The 22325-nt window shown below is 40.7% G+C and overlaps 1 protein-coding gene across 1 annotated transcript in view; it reads right to left on the bottom strand.

Annotated features, from left to right (window-relative positions):
• The window catches only part of BAZ1A (bromodomain adjacent to zinc finger domain 1A), a gene marked incomplete in the record, with an annotated part of 136939 nt that overhangs the window by 9200 nt on the left and 105414 nt on the right, over positions 1–22325 (bottom strand). Inside the window, 7 exon segments of the mRNA XM_014589296.2 lie at positions 343–572; positions 907–1154; positions 9459–9607; positions 10924–11078; positions 11750–11913; positions 13066–13668; positions 17123–17247. Of these exon segments, the coding sequence (XP_014444782.1) occupies positions 343–572; positions 907–1154; positions 9459–9607; positions 10924–11078; positions 11750–11913; positions 13066–13668; positions 17123–17247 (1674 nt within the window).

The raw sequence follows: 22325 nt of genomic DNA, 5'->3' as shown, positions 1-22325 counted from the left end.
CTCCAACCTCATTCATTAGGCCTGAGTGGCATAACTTGCTAAGTTGAAGAGTACTTGGTTACATGGTAGTACAGAAGTTGTTTCTGGGTGCTCATTTGGCAAGAGTACACACTGTACTTCCTGGTGTACATTACTCTCTTTCTGTAGATTGCCAAAGGCACAGATGCTCCCTTGGGAATATTTTTGAACATTTATAATATATAAACAGAAAGAATAACTATAGGCCATAATATTACACATACTACTTTAAAAAATTTATGGACTTTTAAATCGTATTTAAAATAGTTAAAAAGTTGTCTAATTGAGACTGACTTTTCTTTTATGGGATGTTAGGAGACTTACCTGACTTCTTCTTCTTCTTCTTGAGAGTCATCTTCATCTTGTTCTACCTCATATTCTTCCTCCTCACTTTGACCTTCTTCATCATCACCATCAACTTCATCATTCTCACCTTCCACACTGTCTTCTAGTTCTTCATCACTGTCCAGGGATGGTCTCTGTCTAGAGGAGAGTCTTCTGGAACGTTGCTTTGGTCGACATTCTGGACAAAACCAATCTCCCTCAGGCACAGTCTGAATAAACCACATAAATGATCATAAATCAAATGTCAGATCTCAATGTCTCATTTCTTTTCTTTCTTTCTTTCTTTTCTTTCTTTTTTTTTTTTTTTTAAAGATTATTACTTCCTTGAGCCAAGAGAGGTAATACCTCTAATAAGGTCCTAATGCTGTTCTCTATCCCTGGTCTCAACCAACCCCTGATCATGGGCACACACATGCACAGGGCTCTCACAGACTAGGAACTTGGAACTTTTCCAGGTGAGTCAGCCGCACAGTGCTGCATTATCACTGTGCTGCTATCCAACCCCCTTAATGTCTCAACTCTAATTGAAGTAGAAGGACATACCTTAAGCTTTGGTCGGACACAGTAGGTATGATGACCCCGATCACAGCCATCGCAAAGTACCATGTTCTCAGCATCACCCTTCTTTCGGCATATCTTGCAGCGAGCATTCAGTATAGATTTTGACCATATCACACTACGATCCAAGGTGGATAGGTGAAGAAAGACTTGCGATAGGCTAGCAGAAGAAAGGAGAGACTCTCTCCAACGGTCCAGGACTGTTTTATAAGAACGCCCACTGTCACTGGCATCTTCAATGAAAGGGAAAAAGTGATTTTAAAGTTTCTAGGCCAACTAGACATCTCCTAGGACTGTTTTCTTGAAAGCTTAAACAAGTTAGATTTCTTCTCTTCTAATACTTAACAAAAGCTATGCTGATATTAAGAGCAAAAAAAAATCTGAAGTTAAAATAGCTGAACCACATCTTGTTTATGACATAAGGAATTACTTAAATCCATAAGTCAAATGGTTGGGGATTTCAACAATTAAAAAAGAAAAATAACTTAAGCAATGTGTTCTCAATCTAGTCTTTGCATCCAATCTTGATCTAATTTAGAAAACTGGCTAAATGTGATTATAAGCAAGTTACTATTCATTTGAACCAAGTATACTACTTCCTCTTTTTCAGATAAAAGATGGGCTACTTTCTAACTTAAATATGAAACATACAAAGGTTTTTTGGAGTTGATAATGTTCTGAAATTAGATAGTGGTGACAGCTGTGACTATATTAAATATCACTGTATTAAGTACTTTAAAAGGATGAGTTTTATCTCATGATGTTACTAAATTTAACAATTATGTATAAATACCAACTATATTGCCTTCTATCTTTAAGAAAAGATTACTTTAGGGACCAGTAGTTGGAGTAATGGCTATGTCGCTGGACTCCAATGTGGTCGACCGTGGTTCAAGCCCCAGACCTGGTGGCTTAAACTGATGCCAGGCACATGTGCATCCAAGGTCCCGAGAGGAGAATGGGGAAGGGATTAGCGCCATGACCATCCCCCCAGGGGGTGATTTCTGTCTCTCTGTCTCTCTTTCTGGGGAGTGCACACACCCTATAGCAAAAACCTCTCACAAAAGAAAAAAAAAAGATTATTTTAAAACTGAGGTATAGGGACCAGCAGATGGCACAATGGTTATGTCACTGGACTCCTACCTACTCGACTGCAGTTTGAGTTCTGGACCCAGTGGCTTAAAACTCACGCCAGGCACACATGTGTGTGCATACCCAATATCCTGAGAGGAGAATGGAAGAGAGAGGACTGTGGTGTTGCCATCCCCCTGGGGGGGGGGATCTCTTACTTTCTGTCTCTCTGTCTCTCGGCAAGCACATGTGCCCTCTATAGCAAAAATCTCTCTTAAAAAAACAAAACAAATAAACAGAAAAACCACAGGGACCAGCAGTTAGCGTAACGGCATGTCACTGAACTCCCATGTAGTTGACTGCGGTTCGAGTTTCAGACCCAGTGGCTTAAACTCACGCCAGGTGTGTGTGCGTGTGTGCCCAAGATCCCAAGAAGAGAATGGAGGAGAAGGGATTGTGGCATGGCCATCCCCCTTGGGGGGGGGGGGATTTCTCACGTTCTGTCTCTCTGTCTTTCCAGCAAGCACAAGCGCCCTATAGCAAAAACCTCTCCAAAACAAAACAAAACCCTGAGGTACATAAAAACAATGTTAATATGCCCAAAACAAGAATTTTTAACACCAAGATTTAAAAAAAAAATTATTTTATTTAGCTGTAATTAACTAATTAATTAATCAACTAAAATTTGACCAGAGCAGGACACAGTGAAAGAGAGAAAAAATGAGAAAGCAAGCTGCCAGGTCTGGGACTTGAACTTCAGTCGGACATGTGGGGGTCCAGTGCCTTTAACCACCATGCCACCTGCTGGTCCCGTAGCACCAACATTTATACGGAAACATTTGAGATTTTTTTTTTTTTAAAAGAAAGATTTTTGCTATAAGGCGCCTGCACTTGCTAGAGACAGAGACAGAAAGTGAAGAATCACCCTTTGGGGGGGATGGCCATGCCTTCTCCTCCATTCTCCTCTTGGGATTTTGGGCATATACACACACGTGCCCCATGTGTGTGTATATGCCCAAAATAAACACACTGGGTTTGGACTCAAACCACAGTTGACTAGGTGGGAGTCCAGCGATGTAACCATTATGCCACCTGTTGGTCCCGAGACCTTTTGTCTTTAATATCACCATTACTTTGTCTTCTACACTATTAAGTCATATGACAACATGCTATTAATCTATCCATCAATTTACATTGGCATGTGATTTTATTATTATTATATTTTAAGACAGAGATTTTTGCTATAGGGCTCATGTGCTTGCCTGAGAGACACAGAGACAGAAAGTGAGAAATCAGCCCCAGAGGAGATGGCCACACCACAATCCCCTCTTCTTTGTTTTCCTCTCGGGATTTTTGGCATGCACACACAGGCACCTGGCATGAATTTTAAACTGTCAGGTCTGAGACTCAAACCATGATCGACTATGTAGGAGTCCAGTGATGTAACCATTATGCCACCTACTGGTCCTTTGGCATGTGATTTCTATCTTAATCTTTTTTTTGAGAGGTTTTTGCCTTATTGCCCATGCACTTGCCAGAGAAACAGAGACATTGAGATGGAAAGTGAGAAATCACTCCACCAGGCCAAGCTGCAATCCTTTCTCCTCCACTCCCCCTCTTGGGACCTTGGGCACATATGCACATGTGCCTGTGATTCTCAAGCCACTGTGTCTGTAACTTGAACTGTGGTAGACCGTGTGGGAGTCCAGTGATGTAACCACTACACCATCTGCTGGCCCCTCAATTTCAAATCTTTATTTTCCTAAAACATTTAACTTAATTATGAAGGGCCTACCATGTCTTGCAAAATTCTACAAGGTACACAAGACTCCTCTGGTTCTATAATGTCTACTTATTCTCACATAAGCCCTCCTGGGCAAGAGCATAGTGGTTAAGAGAATGTAGCTTGAGTCAGTCTGCCTTGAGGTAAGCACTGGCTCCCTGTGTGATTTTAGGCAAGTTATTCAGCCCTTCTGTGTCTCAGGTTCCTTAGTCGTAATACTTGGAAAGCATCTACCTCTGGGGATGAGGAGAGAACATTAAATAATACACGTAAGGCATGTAAAGTGCCTGCCACAGAGTAAATGCTGTAACTGCTATCATTCCTGCATTAAACTATACCCTCTGTGTGAAGCACTTTAGGAGACACCGAACAAGCCTGTTCCATGGTTTCTAGCTTCAGTTTTTCAGTACAGCTGGGAAGGTGAAGAAATGCATGATGAACTATAGCCATGAAGGAACAGATTTGCTAAACACCAGTGGACCTCCCATGTGACCACTGGGTTGGGTGACAGACAGAGAATATGAAACCTAGAGTCTGGGCTTGCCCTACAGCCTGGTGTTAAAGAGAGCTGGATCTTACATGGCCAACCGCATGGGTCAAATCTCTGAATTTGCAGCTTGGGCCGAAAAAAAAAAAAAAAAAAAGAGATAAAAACAAACCTAGGGCCTATCCACAGTGGTGAGTCCCTCTCTAAAGCTATTATAGTTCCCCAAAAGACTACCACCTCAAGTGGCAGGGTGAAAAACAGTGCCACACAGAAAGATAGGGGTAGTAAGAAAATCTACTCATTTGGACCTTGGTGTTGTGTAGAAAGAAGAAATAAATCTACCTTGATCATCTATAACTACAAGTAATGCCTTAAATAGGTTTAAAACCTAAAATAATTTTAAAGTGGTCCAGGGTTGGTAGTAACCTAAGGTGAATGGCAGAAATAAGTATAAATCTTCACAAATTTTCTCTGAGGAACTTTCCACAGATCAAGTTTTGAGGAATGAGACAGTCCACACTCAAAATTCCTAAGGCAAGACACATATGGAAATAAAGCATTATAAGTGAGGGCCTGCAGAATCAGACTCATAGACTTCAGATATCAGAATTAGACACATAAAACAACTATGTTTAATATATTTTAAGAAACAAGAGTTTAAAAATATAAATCATCAGGCAGTTGAAAAAGAATCAGATAAAAAAAAAGATACTGTTTTGAAGACCAGCAGATGGCATTAATGGTTACATCACAGGACTCCCATAGAGTTGACCACAGTTCAAGTTCTGGACCCAGTGGCTTAAAACTCATGCTGGGCACATGTGTGTGTGTTTGTGTGCCCAAAATCTGAGAGGAAAATGGAGAAGGGATTGCAGCATGGTCACAAGCATCCCCTTGGAGGATGATTTCTCACTTTATCTCTATCTCTCTCTGTCTCTCCAGTGAGTGCATGTGCTCTGTAGCAAAAAATCTCTTAAAAAAAGAAAAAGATACTATTTAGAAGTCTGTAGAATATTTTTCCCATCATCGTCTATGTCCTTTTATTTTATATCTGTCTTTTTTTTAAGAGAGAAAGTTTTGCTATAGGGTGTGTGCACTTGCTAGAGAGACAGAGACAGCAAAAGAGAGAAGGTGAGAAATCATCCCCCAAGGGGATAGCCACTTTGCAATCTCTTCTCTTCCATTCCTCTCCTAGGATTTTGGTTATGCATGCTTATGCGTCCGGCATGTTTCAAGCTTCTAGGTCTGGAACTGAAACCATGGACGGCCACGTGAGAGTCCAGCACCCTAACTACCATACCACCTGCTAGCCCATAGGTGTGTCTTTTGTAAACAGTATATAAACATTATATAAGCTAGCTGAATTTTACAGCTTTAATCTATTTTGACTATCTTTAACTTTAATTGGAGAGTACAGTCCACTTAAATGCATTGGACTCTATGGACCAGCAGTTGGCATAATGGCTATGTTGCTGTACTCCCATATAGCTGACCATAGTTTGAATCCTGGACCTGGTAGCTTAAACTCACTCTAGGTGCATGTGCGTATGTGCCCAAGATCTTGAGAGAAGAATGGAGGAGAAGAGATTGTGGCATGGCCATCCCCTCTGGGGGTGATTTCTTGCTTTCTGTCTCTCTGTTTTCTCTCTCTCTTTCTGGTAAGCACCATGCCCTATGGCAAAAAATCTCTCTCTCTCAAAAAAAAGCATTGGACTTATATCTATGCTCACTTTTGTGCTTTCCTTTTTTAAAACATACACACACATAAAGTTCATGAAAAGTTCTAGTCTGAGCAGGACCTCCAAGGAAGGAGACAGCAAGAAATGCTTGTTCAAAGATCACGAAGAAGTGTTTCTGGCTAAATCAGTATTCTTATTAGTAATGGCAATAAGTAAGGTTTGCAGAGGTCAGTGGGGATGAGTGGAAGAGAGGACAAACCATGATCTCTAGAACCTTGGAATTCAGTTTGAATGGTTTATAATATAAAAGGCTGGTGAAAGGACCAGCAGTTGGCATAATGGCTGGACTCCCATGTAGCTGACCACGGTTCGAGTCCTGGATCCAGTGGCTTAAACTCAAACTGGGTGTGTGTGCGTGTGTGTCCAAGATCCCGAGAAGAGAATGGAGAAGGGATTGCGGTGTGGCCATCCCCCCTGGGGGGTGATTTCTCACTTTCTGTCTCTCTGTTTATCTCTGTCTTTCTGGTAAGCACACGTGCCCTACAGCAAAAACCTCTGGAAAAAAAAAAAGGCTGGTGAGATACTTAGAATTTTTAACAAACAAGTATTTTTTAAAAATTTTAATTATTTATTTAATTTTATTTATTATTATTTTAAATTTGATCAGGGAGAGAGAGAAAGAGAGTGAAAGTAAGCTTCTAGGTCCAGGACTTGACCCATGGCCTACCATGTTGGGAGTCCAGCATCATAACCACCATGCCACCTTCTGGCCCTGGATCAAAGAAGTATTTTATTTTTATTAAAAAAATTTTTTTTGAGAGGATTTTGCGATAGGGCGTGTGTGCTCACCAGAAAGACAGAGAGAGACAGAGAGAAAGAAAGCGAGAAATCACCCCCCAGGGAGGATGGCCATGCTGCAATCTCTTCTCCTCCATTCTCTTCTCGGGATCTTGGGCATGCAGCACATGTGCCCAGCATGAGTTTAAGCCACCGGGTCTGGGACTTGAACTGCGGTCAACTACATGGGAGTTCAATGACATAGCCATTATGCCATCTGCCAGTCCTCAAAGAAGTATTTTAAGAAAATTAAACCAATGGTAGTTCAAGGCCCAATTTTTTTTGGACAGGTTTTTTTTTTTTTTTTCTTTTTTGCTATAGGGTGCATGCACTCGCCAGAAAGACAGAGAGAGACAGAGAGAAAGAAAGCGAGAAATCATCCCCCAGGGAGGATGGCCATGCCACAATCTCTTCTCCTCCATTCTCCTCTTGGGATCTTGGGCACGCACGCACATGCGCCTGGCATGAGTTTTAAGCCACCGGGTCCAGGACTTGAACCACAGTTGATTACATGGGAGTTCAGTGACATAGCCATTATGCCAACTGCTGGTCCCTAGAGTTGCTACTTTCAATGCACTCATCGGAGGGACAGAGAGAGAGAGACAGAAAGACAGAAAGTGAGAAATACTCCCCAGGGGAGATGGCTATGCTGCAATCCCTTTTTCTCCATTCTCCTCTCCAAACTTTGGGCACACATGAACACACGCCCAGCCTGAGTTTTAAGCCACCAGGTCTGGGCCTCGAACTACAGTCAACTATGTGGGAGCCGAGCAACATAACCATTACACCATCTGCTGATCCTAAAAACTTTGTTTCTACTATTGATAAAATAATTCAGGATTTTAGTCTATGTAAGTTGCTTTTTTATTTTAAAATTTGACCAAAGGTCATGTGCACATGCCAGAGAGAGAGAGAGAGAAGGAAAGAAAAGCAAGAATTCCCCAACTGGGCATGCATTCACATGTGCTTGGAGTATTTTTCAAGTCACCAGGGCCAGGATTCAAACCATGGTTGGCCATGTGGGATCTGGCTCCCCCCCCTTTTTTGGAGAGGTTTTGCTATAGGGTACATGTGCTCGCCAGACAGACAGAGACAGACAGACAGACAGAAAGCAAGAAATCACCCCCCCAGGGGGGATGGCCACACTGCAATCCCTTCTCCGTTTTCCTCTCGGGATCATGGGCACGCATGCACACGTGCCCGGCGTGAGTTTTTAAGCCACCGGATCCAGGATGCGAACCACGGTCAACTACATGGAAGCCCAGCGACATAGCTATTATGCTAACTGCTGGTCCTGGATCTGGCTCCCTTAACCAATAGGCCACGGGGGTGGCTCTTTCAATATGTACATACATACATATATACACACACACACACTGTAAGGTTTCTGTCATAAGGCATGTGTGCGCGCCAAAGACAGGCAGTAGAGAAGGAAAGCAAGAAATCATGCTCTTTCTCCTCCACTCTCCTCCTGGGATTCTGGGCATGCACACACACAAATGCCTGGAATAATTTTCAAGCTGCCAGGTCCAGGACTTGAACTGGCCATGTAGCATTTCAGTGCCTTAACCACCATACAACCTGCTGACCCCAAGAAAGATATGGTTTAAAAACATAATTTCTTCTAGGACATTACTGAGGTATAAACTGTCTCATATTTTATTTCAATATGATACATTATATACTGATTTTGTTGTCTCAAAAAAAAAAAAAAAACCAAACCCAGAAAAACAGAGAGGGGCCAGGAAGTGGCAGAGAGATAATGGAAGTGGACCGGTATGGGAAATGTCCTGGGTCTCCCTAAGCATTCCAGGTATGCACAAACAAGCTTACTATCTGGATCTTGTAGTGGGCGTGCCTCTCTCTCTCTCACAGAAGAAATAAAGAAACCTTTTTTTTTTTTTGAGAGATCTTTGCCATAGGGCGCGTGCGCTTGCCAGACAGACAGAGAGAGACAGAGAGATAGAAAGCGAAAAATCACCCCCCCCAGGGGGAATGGCCACGCCGCAATCCCTTCTCTTCCATTCTCTTCTCAGGATCTAGGGCACGCACGCACATGTGCCCGGCGTGAGTTTTAAGCCACCGGGTCCGGGATGTGAACCGCAGACGACTACATGGGAGTCCAGCGACATAGCCATTACGCTAACTGCTGGTCCCAGAAATAAAGAAACTTAAAAAAAAAAAAAAAAGACAATAGGTTAGCATGAGGGGTCTTCAAAAAGTTCACTGAAAATGCATTGATAAAGAACTCTGCATGAAGGCTGGCCAGGTGGTATGTTGGTTAAAGAGGCTAGATCCCACATAGGCAACTCCACAGTTTGAGTCCTGGACCTGGCAGCTTGAAAAATACTCCAGGCATGTGTGGGCATGCCCAAATTCCCAAAGGATAAAGGAGGAGAAGGCACTGCAGTGTGGCCATCCCTCCTAGGGAGCTGATTTCTCACTTTCTCTCTCCTTGTCTCTTTCCAGCAAACGTACGTGCTCTACAGTTAAAAAAAAAAACTAATATAAATAAAATAAAATCTCATCCTAAAGAACTCATAGTTAAAAATGAAAACATAATCTCAAGTTTTTCAAATTAGTCAATTTCATGTTAACCAACAACATTCTATTAATGAAATAGCAATCTGAAAATTATTTAAAACATAAGTAATATTTTGAAATAAAAATAGATGCTTACCAAGTGGAGCTTTGAGAAAACGCCGCTCGATGCCCTGCTCTATTTGAAAGAGTGCCATTGCCAGATAATGAACCACGCTGCTCACTGACTGTGGTGTACTCGCGTTAGTTGACACTGTACTTGGTGTTTCTGTTTTTATTCCCAGAAGTCTACAATTAAAACAATGAAGAGTTTGTGGTACTTAAAAACACTATTAAGTGAAACTTGAACCCATTCATTCATTCAAATGCTTATTTACACTTGTGCAAGAACTACTTTCCTCAGAATCAGGCAACTGCGATAAGTGGTAAGGAAGGGAGATCCATTTAACAGGACACATGGGCAAATATTTTAAAGGTGAGAAGGTGGATGGGACCAGCGGTTAGCATAATGTAGGCTATGTTGCTGGACTCCCATGTAGTGACTGTGGTTTGAGTCCCGCACCAGGTGGCTTAAATTCACACTGGGGACGTGTGCGCCCAAGATCCTGAGAGGAGAATGGAGGAGAAGGTATTGCGATGTGGCCATCCCCCCTGGGGGGTGATTTTTCGCTTTCTGTCTCTCTGTCTCTCTCGTGAGTGCACGCGCCCTCTAGCAAAACAAAAGAAACAAACAAACAAAAAACAAACTCTCCAAAAAAAGTGAGAAGGTGGAAAAGGGAAAGTTTATGGGAAAGGTTTTAGTGGGGCTAAGATCATGATAGGCCTTGAAGCCAAAGTCCCTCAGGTAGCTTACCTCTATTTTGTGGGTCAACTTTTCTTTTGCTTCAACTACTGGGTAGGGCAAGGAGAGCTGCCTCCTAACTATAATAGTTCATCAGCCTCCGCTCTTGCTACCTCTACAATGATCTCTACACTGCAGCTAAAATGATCACTTCAAAGTCTTTACCAGTCTTCCCAGTGTCCAATCTTCCCACCTTTAGGGCTCAGCTTCATAGTCATTTTCTCTAGCACTTCCTTCACTGTTTTCCATGTTCTGCCAAGACAGACTCCTTGGTACTACATTGCACTGGGTATTTTCTGTCTATCATCAGAGCCCTTAATCTATTCTGTAATTGCTAGCTTCACATCTCTCTACCATTCCCTTCTAGATGATAAACTGCTTAAGAGCATATATAAACCAAAATAACCTTGAAAAAGTGAAAGTATCTATGTACCTACAGATACATATTCATGGATATTTTAAAATAGATTATGAATTTAAAAAAAGGAATAGTACCAAGTTACTTTCTGAATTAATAAAACCTTAAATTCAAAGTTTTTTTTTAGAAAACTAGACAGGTAATCATTACTCTAATGAATTGTTCGGCTTCATTAGTACAAAGTGGAACAACAGAGATCCTGACGTTCAGAAAATAATCATTTCAGTGGTTATAAATATTAAGGTCTTCATAATAAGTTTTTAAAAGCAGAAAAACATATTTATTAATGCTTTAATTAAAGTGGCAAGAAAAGTGATGGTTACTTTAGAAAAATCCGATTTGTACCTGTCTTTTACTATGACCTTTGCTTGTTCATCAATTTCCATCTCTTCTGCATCTTCATTCATAGTTTTAATTAACCCATTTTCCTTATTTTCCTCAATTAATAGCTCATACCGTCCGCTTTCTAAAGCTGACCTCCAGATGTGTCGATCTGAAACCTGTAACAAAATCCAAGTTTATTAACCCAGAAAAATGGAATAAAATTAATTCATGTATATTCTACAACAGATTAATGAATCAAAAAGGGATCTAAAAATAAGGTTACCAACCAGCCAAAATGCAGTCATATGACTCATAGATGAACGCTTTAGTACCTTCCTTTTATATAAGGAAATTTTAAGCACTTCTGAAATTGGTCATTTGATAGTAACAAAACAGTGACAAATGATGGCAAAGATACAAACAGAATACATCTATCAAGCATGAATTACAGATTTAAGAAAAGTTAACAAAGAAGCCAATAAACAAACTGAAAAGGCAGGAGTTAGTCAAGAAGTAGAAAATATCCTTACACATTTCAATAACTGATAAAAGCATCATAAAACATTTGTGAAATGCTAAACATTAAAAAATCAATTATATTCATTAAATTCTGTTTGGGAAACCAGATGATCCTACAGTACATTTAAGAAAGATTTATATCCTAGTATAAGCCTTTTGATGCAGAGGAACTTAGTTTTCATAAAACAAAAAATCCACAACCCCCCAAATCATTCCCTAGTGTTTATTCAAAGCACACATGCTTTGTATATACTAAATAATTAATACATATGATCCAAAATCTGAATCAAGCAAATTTGATAAACCAAAAATAGGAACAGATACAAACCTTGATTGCACCTAATGTTCCTTGGTAGATTCTGTCTTCAATATCCAAAAGAAAATCTCTTAGCCTCAGCTCAAGTTGCCTTTCTGCAGACATCTGAGATGGATTATATGTATTGGAAGATCTTCCTCGACTATATGTAGACTTGCTATCAGTTTGAGGTTTGTCTGAAATTATAATCAAAACCTTTATTATGATTCTCTTATTAAAAAATGCAATACACCCCATGTGACTGTTATGATCTGGAGATAATGGATATAAAATCACTTTGTAGGGGCCGGCAGGTGGTGTGGTAGTTAAAGGCGCTGAACTCCCACATGGTCAACTATGGTTCAAATCCCAGACCTGATGGCTTCCTTTCTCACCCCCTGCCCCACTGTCTCTCTCATCAAGTTGGAAAATAATAAATAAAGTTAAAATAATTCTTTAAAAAAAATCACTTTGTAAATCCTCATGTCATAAATAAACAAACAATATTTGTAAATCATATGTCTGGTAAGGACCTTTATCCAGAATATTTATTTAAAAACCTTATAATTCAATAAAAATACAACCCAGTTAAAAAACAGACAATGGATCTGAATAGACATTTTTTCCTCCTCTAATCTGCGGCAGGGAATGTGAACTTGCCTGGTAAAGACAGAGAGAAAAATGGCAAGTGAGAAAGCACTGCCCAGTGGGGGACGGCCACACAGCAATCCCTTCTCCTCTTTCTTGGGATTTGGGCACACATGCACGTGCGCCCCAGTGTGTTTTTCAAGCCTCTGAGTTGGCCATATGGGGTCTAGTCGCCTTAATCACCATGCCACTGGCTGGCCCTAGACATTTCTTTAAGGAAGATACATAATTGTCCAATAGGCACATGAAAAGATGCTATAAAGAAACAGTATATCCCCTAAATCTAAGTCACAAACTCAGAGCATGGTTTACATAAAAGATAAGAGGTTTTAAAATATATTTCTTTCTTTTTTTTTTTTTTTGAGAGGTTTTGGCTATAGGGCGCATGTGCTCGCCAGACAGACAGAGACAGAGACAGAAAGCAAGAAATCACCTCCCAGGGGGGATGACCACACCGCAATCCCTTCTCCTCCATTCTCCTCTCAGGATCTTGGGCATGCACGCACACATGCCGGCGTGAGTTTCAAGCCACCAGGTCCGGGACGCGAACCGCGGTCGGCTACATGGGAGTCCAGCGACAGCCATTACGCTAACTGCTGGTTCCCAAATATATTTCTAATAATATGGAAAATATTTAGTCTTGAATGACCAGAGATTATGGAGTTAAAAAAATGAAAAAATAGTTTTAATTGAAAATTTACCTGAAAAATGAAATTTCTCTTCAGAAAAACGGGCTAGCTGTGCACATATTCTGCTTTTCTCTTGTAACAAAGTTTCTTTTAAGGCACTTTCTCTATATCCTCTAGAATTCAGAGCTTCAATAAGCTGGTCTAGCTGTTCACAAGAACTGTAAAAGCACCATCGATTTGGCTTATGCACCGGTTTCGGCAGCTGCACAGAATCATCACATGGACCTTGGTTAACATTGGAGGTAGATTCAGACATCAAAGACTCTCCAGTTTTAGGGGATACCTGAGGATCTTGAGACTGTATATTATTCTGAAATGATGAAGATCTGGGCAACAGCATATCTTCAGTAAGACCAGAATAATCTTCTTCAATAAACAGTCCAGGAATAGAAGGGAAAATCCAATATCGCCTATACATGCGATCGCGACCCAAGGGAAAGATATTAGTACATGCAATGGCACTTTGGATTTTTTCTAAGAGCTCTTTCTCTTTTCGTTGGTGTTCTTGCTTTAAAGCTTCTTCTTCATCAGCAGTAAGAGGCTCTCTCATTATACAGTTGATCTCTTCTTGCCTTGTAAATTCTTTAAATCCATTTTGTCCCCTTTTTCCTATAGCTAAGATAACATTTATCAGTCACATTGTAGATTTTCATTAGAAAAATGGGATGCAAAGTTACCCTATGTTATTAAGTGTTACGGACTGAATTGCATCCCTTTCCTCAACCCCCAAATTCTTATGCTGAAGTCCTAACCCTACTGTGACTGTTTGGAGAAAGAACTTTTAAGGAGGTAATTAAGGTTAAATTTGGTCAAAAGGTTGGGGCCCTAATCCAACAAGACTGATGTTCTTACAAAAACAGAAGATGCTAGAGTTCTTGTTCTCTGATAAGCACAGAGAAAAAGCCATGTGAGGACAGAACAAGAAGATGCTGTCTATAAGCCAAAGAGAGGGTACACCAGACATAATAAGCACTGCTGACACCTTGATCTTGAACTTCCACCCTCCAGAACTGCAAAAAAAACAAAAACAAAAACCCAAATTTCTGTTGCTTAAGCAACCCTAGGCTGTGATATTTCAATATGACAGCCAAGGCAGACTAATACACTATGTTAGTAAGAAATCAATACATTTAAATCTTAATGGGGGGGCCAGCAGATAGTGTAGCAATTATATCACTGGACTCTCACATGTCCAACCATGGTTTGAGTCCTGGATCCAGTGGCTTGAAAATTGTGTACGTGAGCATACCCAAGATCCCAGGAGGAGAATTTCCATTCTCCAGGGGACTGCGGTGAGGCCATTTCTCCTCACCCATGGGGGTGATTTCTCACTTTTCCTCTTACTGTCTATCAATTTCTCTCTCTGGGGTGCATATGCGACCTAAGGCAAAAACCTCTAAGAAAAAACAAACAAGCAAACAAACACCTAAATAGGTGCAGGGCCAGCAAGTGGCTTGCATCCTGGACCAAGAGTCTGCTTTCTTACTTTATCTCAGTCTCTCTCTGGTGAATGTACATGCCCTATAGCAGATTTTTTAAAATAGTAATAATAAATAAGTAAATTATTCTTGAAAAAAATCTAAATGGATGTATAAAGTCTGTTATTTTCTTACCAAAGAGTACAGTAAAGTATGTTAGCTATCTTCCAATAGCCAGTCAACCCTTTCTGTAAAGCAGGGATCAGCAAATCACTTCTGTAACAGTCTAGCTAGTAAATATATCAGGTTTTGTAGGTCTGATTATCTATCACAGCTACTCAATTCTGCCATTATAACAAAGAGCAGTCATACACATTATGTAACCAATGAGCAAGGCTGTGTTCATAAAACTTAAGGGAGAGTGACATCTAAATTTCAGGTCATTTTCACGTATCACAAAATATCATTCTTTTGTTCTTTCTTTCATGATAGAGCACCTGTGCACATGAGAGAGGGGAAAAGAGGAGAGAGAGCGAGTGAGAGCGAGAGCGAGAGAGAGAGAGAGAGAGAGAGAGAAAAGCACCTTCCACAGGGTCTGGTCATGCCATAATCCCATTATCCTCCAGGCCATCAGATCCTGGGCACCTGCACAAATGTCTGGCATGTTTCAGGCCGACCACACTGGGGATTCAAACCACTGTCATCATGTGGTATCCAGCTTCTCTTGGCAGCACATAACCACTGTACCATGGAGCCAACTCCTTTTGTTCTGTTTTAACTATTTAAAAAGGTCAAATCCATCCCAGCTGCTCTGGTGCATGGGTAATGCAAGTGCCCTGCAAAGCTGGAAGCCATATGGTAGGTCGTGGGTTTGGATCCCTATATGGGCCTGAGAACATGTTAGCCATGCATGCAGACTCCACAACCTTCCTGAGGTGGGCTTGGGAAGGAGGGATCACAGTGTGACATGATACTGTCAAGGATGCTTTTTCCTCTCTCTCTCATCTGTGTACATTCATTCACTATCATAGAAAAAAATGCAAATCCATTTTTAGCTTATGAGTTTTAAAAAATGAGGCAGGCCAGATTTTGTCCTGAACTGTTATTTACTAACCACTGCTTTAAGATAACAGAATTAATTTTCACCCGGGCACCTTGCAATTCAAAAGGACACTTCCCACACTGGGTATGGCTACCTAAAAGGTCAAATAGCCGAGGGCAGAAGCACTGTATATGGCCTTTGGATTGTGCTTCTCTGTCTTCTTTCCCATTTCGAACTATTTAGAATGGAGACATGGTGATAAATAATTTTAAACAGAATATGAAGAAGGTAGCAAAACCCTGAGGGTGGCAGTGCAAACAGTAAAGAGAGAGACTAGAGCTCTGATGATCTGCTCAGACATTTAAAATACACTGGAGAACTAAAGTCTGTTGTTTTAGCCACTGCCAAATTGCTTTAATAGCTGGGGGGGGGTGGTCTTTCTCCTTTCCATTTCTTTTTCTTCAAAAAGGTTGTATAAGATTGGGATTATCTGCTTCATTAAAATGTGGCAGAATTCACCTATAAAGTTGCCTAGGATTGATACTTTTTTTTTTGGAGAGGTTTTTGCTACAGGGTGTGGCCACACCGCAATCCCTTCTCCTCCATTTTTCTCTCAGGATTTTTGGCATGTATTCACACATACCTGGTTTTTTTTTTTTTGAGAAGTTTTTGCTATAGGGTGCGTGCACTCGCCAGACAGACAGAGACAGAGAGACAGAAAGTGAGAAATCATCCCCCAGGGGGGATGGCCACGCTACAATCCCTTCTCCTCCATTCTCCTCTCGGGATCTTGGGTACGCACACACACGCGCCCTGTGTGAGTTTTAAGTCACTGGGTCCAGGAAGAGAACCGTGGTTGACTATGTGCGAGTCCAGCGACATAGCCATTACACTAACTGCTGGTCCCATACCTGTTTTTTTAAAGGTACTGGGTCCAGGACATGAACCATGAAGGTGGCCATGTGGGATGCAGCTATCTTAACCTCCATGTCATCTGCTGCCCTACCTCTCTTTTAAAAAATCAGATCCAACCTAGGTTTGTCTAGTTTGTGTCTTTCAAAACAATAAACTTTTGGCTTTGTTGCTTTTTTCTATACTATTTTTATTAATTTCTACTTACTATTTCTTTCTACGTGGGGGACTATACTATTTCTTTTCATTTCTTTTTGAGAGTTTTTTTTTTATTTTTTTTGCTATAGGACGTGTAGGTTCACCAGAAAGACAGAGAGATAGAGAGACAGAGAACAAGAAATCGCCCCCCCCCCCACGGGGGATGACCACACCGCAATCCCTTCTACATTCTCCTCGTGGGATCTTGGGCATACACACACATGCGCCTGGCATGAGTTTAAGTCACTAGGTCTGGGACTCGAACTGTGGTCGACTACATGGGAATCCAGTGACATAACCATTGAGCCAACTGCTGGTGCCGGGACTATACTATTTCTAATTACCTTTATTTTAAGTTTATTGATTTATTTATTTCATGAGATCACCCTTGAATACCAAATGGAAGTAATCTAATATATATTTCAGAATAGCTGAATTAATAAAAATGCCTTATCAATTAAAACCAAACAAGTATGCCCTTAAGACATTGCAGTATTACCCTTTCTGCCTCTTTTATGTGATCCTGGGTCATCTTCATCTTCGGTGACTGTATCTTGATATAGTTCCTTTTGTTCCATTTCTTTGCTCTCTGTGCTAGTATCAAAATCTTCCCTTTCTTCCTCCCTTTAGTACAAAAATAAAGATCACATTTATTAATAAATAACGTGACACAGAGTTTACAGTCTTGCAGAGAAAAGAGATAATTACATAAACCACTGTAAAATTAAAATATACATAAATAAGCACAGTCGTGTGCCCCTTAACAATGCGGTCACATTTTGGGAATTTTGTCACTGTGTGAACATCACAGTGTGCACTTATACAAACCTACGTGTGATAGCTTATTACACACATAGGCCATGTGGTATAGCTTATATGCTCCTTATGGGGCCATCATTGTATGTAAGGTCTGTCACTGATGAAATGACTGAAACGTCATTATGCAGCACATGACCATAGTACTTTGAAAGCTTTTCAAGAACCAAATGTAGTCTCAGGAATCAAGAAAGACTGGCTTAAAGAAGTAACATTTAAACTGGGAGACAGGAGGAGAGAGCAGCAGCAAAGGAGAAAACTGCATGTCCTTCAGAGGGATACCATATGCAAAGCATGGAGGTGAAGAGAAAGGAGAAGTGCATAAGTTTGAGAAATATGTAAGTGAAAAAGTAGAAATCCAAGATATGGAAGAGAAAAAAGGTAAGGTTAGATCATGTTGGGTCTTATAGGGTATTCCCCCCCCACCCCCCAAAAAAGGGAAAAAGCCTGAGGTGTTTAGAAAAGAGAACTATGAAGAGAAAGCACTTTGGCTAGCTATTATACAGAAAATTAAGAATAGAGATGATGGGGGACTAGTTAAGAAGCCTCTGTAATGGTTCAGGTGACTGGCTAGGAGCTGATGTTGGCAGAATTTATGAACACAGATGTTTAATCCATTTTGTTGTTTAATTAAAACCAAAATTATGTGAATCCTGAAGTAAATTCCATTTATGTGCTACCTCTTAAATACAGTTTTTCAAGTTCAAATGTATTTAGGATAGGGACCAGCAGTTGGTATGGTGGCTATGTCGCTGGACTACCATGTAGTGGACAGTGGTTTGAGTCCCGGATTTGGTGACTTAAACTTACACCAGGCGCATGTGTATGTGTGCCCAAGATCCCAAGAGGAGAATGGAGGAGAAGGGATTGTGGCATGGCCATGCCCCCGGGGATGCTTTCTGTTTCTCTGTCTTTCTGGCAAGTGCACGTGCCCTATAGCAACAATCTCTCCAAAAAAAAAAAAAAAAAAAGGGACCAGCAGTTAGCGTAATGGCTATGTCGCTGGACTCCCACGACGTCGAGTCGACCGCGGTTCGAGTCCCGGACCCGGTGGCTTAAACTCACGCCGGGTGCGTGTGCGTGCGTGCCCAAGATCCCGAGAGGAGAATGGAGGAGAAGGGATTGCGGCATGGCCATCCCCCCTGGGGGGTGATTTCCTGCTTTCTATCTCTCTGTCTCTCTCTTTCTGTCTGGCGAGCGTATGCGCCCTATAGCAAAAACCTCTCAAAAAAAGAAAAAAGAAAAAAATGTATTTAGGCCAGAGATAATGTAAATGAATGAGGTTGAATAAGTATAAAAAATATGGCAGAATCTATACCAAATTTAATTTTGAGATAAAAATTGAGATATAAATTGAAATATAAAGGAGCTGGCAGGTGGCGTGGTGGTTAAGGGCACTGGACTCCCACATGGCTAACGGCAATTCGAGTCCTGGACCTGGCAGCTTGCTTTCTTCACTTTCCCTCTCTCTCTTTCTCTCTCTCTCTGTCCATCTGTGGTGAAATTAAAATAAATAAATAAATGAATAAAGTTAAAATAAAATAATTCTTTTAAAAACTGAAATATAAGGTATATATCATAAAAAATCATAATGTATACAACTTAGTGGTTTTTAGTATGTGAATACAAGGTTGTGCAATCATTACCACCATCTAATTCCAAAACATTTTTATCATTCTAAAATAGAAACTCTATATCCATGAACAGTCACTTTCTATTCCTCTTCCTGCTACCCCTGCAACCACTTCCCTACCATCTATCTCTATACATTTGCCCATTCTGAACATTTTATATAAATGAAATCATACAATAGGGGCCTTTTGTGATTAGATTCTTTGACTTAACTTGTTTTCAAAGTTAAGCCACATTGTGGCACATAGCATAACTACATTCCTTTTTATTGTTGAATCATACTACTCAGCAATAAAAAGAGCCCAATTAAAAATGAGCCAAAGACCTATCATATAAGAGATATACCATTTTGTTTATTCAATAAGCAGTGAACACCTGGACTGTTACCATTTTTTGGATATTAAGGAACTATTTAGTGGGGGCCTGCAGGTGGCGCTGGGCTCCCGCATGACCGACACGGTTTGAGTCCGAAACTCTCTCCTCACCCCCTCGGGTGTGTACATATGCCCTATGGCAAATTAAAAATAATGATAATATATAAAATGAAATACATAATTTTTTGAGAGACTTTTGCTATAGGGCGTGTGTGCTTGCCAGAGACAGAAAGCAAGAAAACACCCCTCAGGGGGGATGGCTATGCCACAATCCCTTCTTTTCCATTCTCCTCTTGGGGCTATGGGCACACATGCACATGCACCTGGTGTGTGGTATGACTATGCTCTTTTGGGGGAGTATTTCTGTGCACATGCATGTTCTCTCAATCGTGAGCATACGTGCCCTTGACTAAAATAATAACAGTAGTAATAATACTGCTATGAACACTTGTACATACATTTTTGGGTGAATGCATGTTCCTTTTTTTTTTTTTTTAAATCTTTGCTATAGGGTGCATGTGCTTGCCAGAAAGAAATAAAGTGAGAAATCATCCCAGTGCAGATAGCCATGCCACAATCTTTTCTCTTCCTGTCTTCTCTCGGGACTTTGGAGATACACGCACAGGCGCCTGCCATGATTTTCAAGCCAGCAGGTCTGGGACTCGAACTGCACAGTCAGCCATTTGGGATTCAGTGCCAACCTGGATAATCTCCATGCCCCTGTGAGCATGTTCTTAATTCTCTTAGGTATACACTTAAATGGGACCACTGTGTCATATAGTAACATGATATAACTATTTGAGGAACTGCCACACTTTTCAAAAACAGCTGTAGCACTTTACATTCGAGTAATATATGAGAGTTGTAAATTCTCCACACTCTCACCAACACTTGTTATTGTCCATCAGTTTGAGTACAGCCATCCTAGTGAGTGTGAAGTGGTATTTTATTGTGGTTTTGATGATAGCTAATGGTGTTGAGCACCTTTTGCCTATCTTCTTTGGAGAAATGTCTCCTCAAATCTTTTCCCCCTTTTTATAAAATTTGTAATTATTATTATTTTTTTTAGTTTTTTGCCATAGGGCACATGCAATCACCAGAGAGACAGAGACAGACAGAAGGAAAATGACGGAATGGCCATGCCACCGTCTCTTTTCCTCCACTCTTCTCCTGGGATTTTGGGCATACATGCACAATATACTTGGTGTGATTTTCATGTTGCTAGGTCTGGGACTGAAACCACAGTCAGCCACGTGGGAGTCTAGCACTGCAACTATTATGCCACCTGCTGGCCTCTCAAAGAACCTTTTTTTTTTTTTTTTAAGAGATTTTTGCTTTAGGTCATGTGTACTCACCCAGAGAGAAAAAGACAATCAACAGTGAGAGAAAAAGTGAGAAATCACTTTCCCCAGTAGGGATGGCCAGACCACAATCTCTTCTCCATTCTCCTCCTGGGATCTTGGGCACACATGCACACATGCCCAGTGTGATTTTGAAGTCACCAGGTCCAGGACTCAAATTACAGTTGGCCATGTGGGAGTTCAACAACGTAATCAGTACTCCATCTGCTGGCCCCCAATTGACTTGTCTTTTTATTGTTGAGTTACATGAATTTTTTGTATATTCTGGATATAAGTCCCTCATCAGAAATGTAATTTCTGAATATTTTCTACCATTCTATAAGTTCTTTTTATTTTCCATTTAAATTTTAAAAAATGAATTATTTAATTTTATTTATTATTATGGTTCTTAAAAATTTTCTATAGGGCACACATGCTCCGTGGTCAGACATGTGGGAGTCCAGCATCTGGATCACCATGCCACTTGCTGGCCCCTCTTTTTACTTTTTTAATAATGTCCTTTGACATTAGTAAACAAGAGTTTTACATTTTTGATAAAATCCAACTATTTATTTTTTCTTTGGTTGCTAGTGCTTTAGGTATCCTATCAAATGTTTAAAGTATTCATATTCAATTTCTTAGTTATGTCGTTGGTCATATTAAATGTATCTGTTTGTGTCCTATAGTCTTTTTTTTTCTTGATTCACAATAGAGTGCATGCACACATATGTGAAAGAGAATGAAGGGGAGAGGAGGACCCTCCATAGGGTCTGGTAACACTAGGATTCCCTTCCTTTAATTCCCCCCCAGCCCCCTGGATTTTGGACACTGGCATGCATGCTGGACATATTTCAAGCTGACTGGACTGGGGATTTGAACCACAGTTGCCACATGGGATCCAGCTTCTCTTGAGCAGCATATTACTGCTGCATCATGGAATTAGCTGGTGACCTATAATCTTAAGGCTTAATAGATAGTTTTACATGCAGGTGTGATCAAGTCAATACACTAATTTTGGAATACTGAGATGTTTCAGAACCTTCCTTTGCAGATCTTGTTTATAAATAATTATTTCTGTTAAATTTGAATATGTTTAGCCAGCTACAATATGGAAAGGTTCCTAGTTATTCACATAGTTAAGGCCTGCCCCAAATATTAAAAAATGCAATACAAGCAGTCTCTTAAAGTACCTAAGGTGCTATCATTCTCTCCTTATACCCCCAAAGTCTTCTCTGTTCCTCTACAGGTTTAGAGGAAATCTGCAAAACACATTGTATAACTGTGATTTTTTTTTTTTTTTTGAGAGGTTTTCGCCATAGGGCGGCGCGCGTGCTCGCCAGACAGACAGAGAGAGACCGAGAGACAGAAAGTGAGAAATCACCCCCCAGGGGGGATGGCCACACCGCAATCCCTTCTCCTCCGTTCTCCTCTCGGGATCTTGGGCACACATGCACATGCGCCCAGGGTGAGTTTTAAGCCACCGGGTCCAGGACATGAACCGTGGTCAACTGCGTGGGAGTCCAGCGACATAGCCATTACG

Source organism: Tupaia chinensis, unplaced genomic scaffold, assembly GCF_000334495.1.
Source record: "Tupaia chinensis unplaced genomic scaffold, TupChi_1.0 Scaffold000350_1, whole genome shotgun sequence".
In the NCBI taxonomy this organism is placed as follows: Eukaryota; Metazoa; Chordata; class Mammalia; order Scandentia; family Tupaiidae; genus Tupaia; species Tupaia belangeri.
The sequence above is the reverse complement of the archived record's forward strand: the minus strand, read 5'-3'. Positions and strand labels throughout refer to the sequence as shown.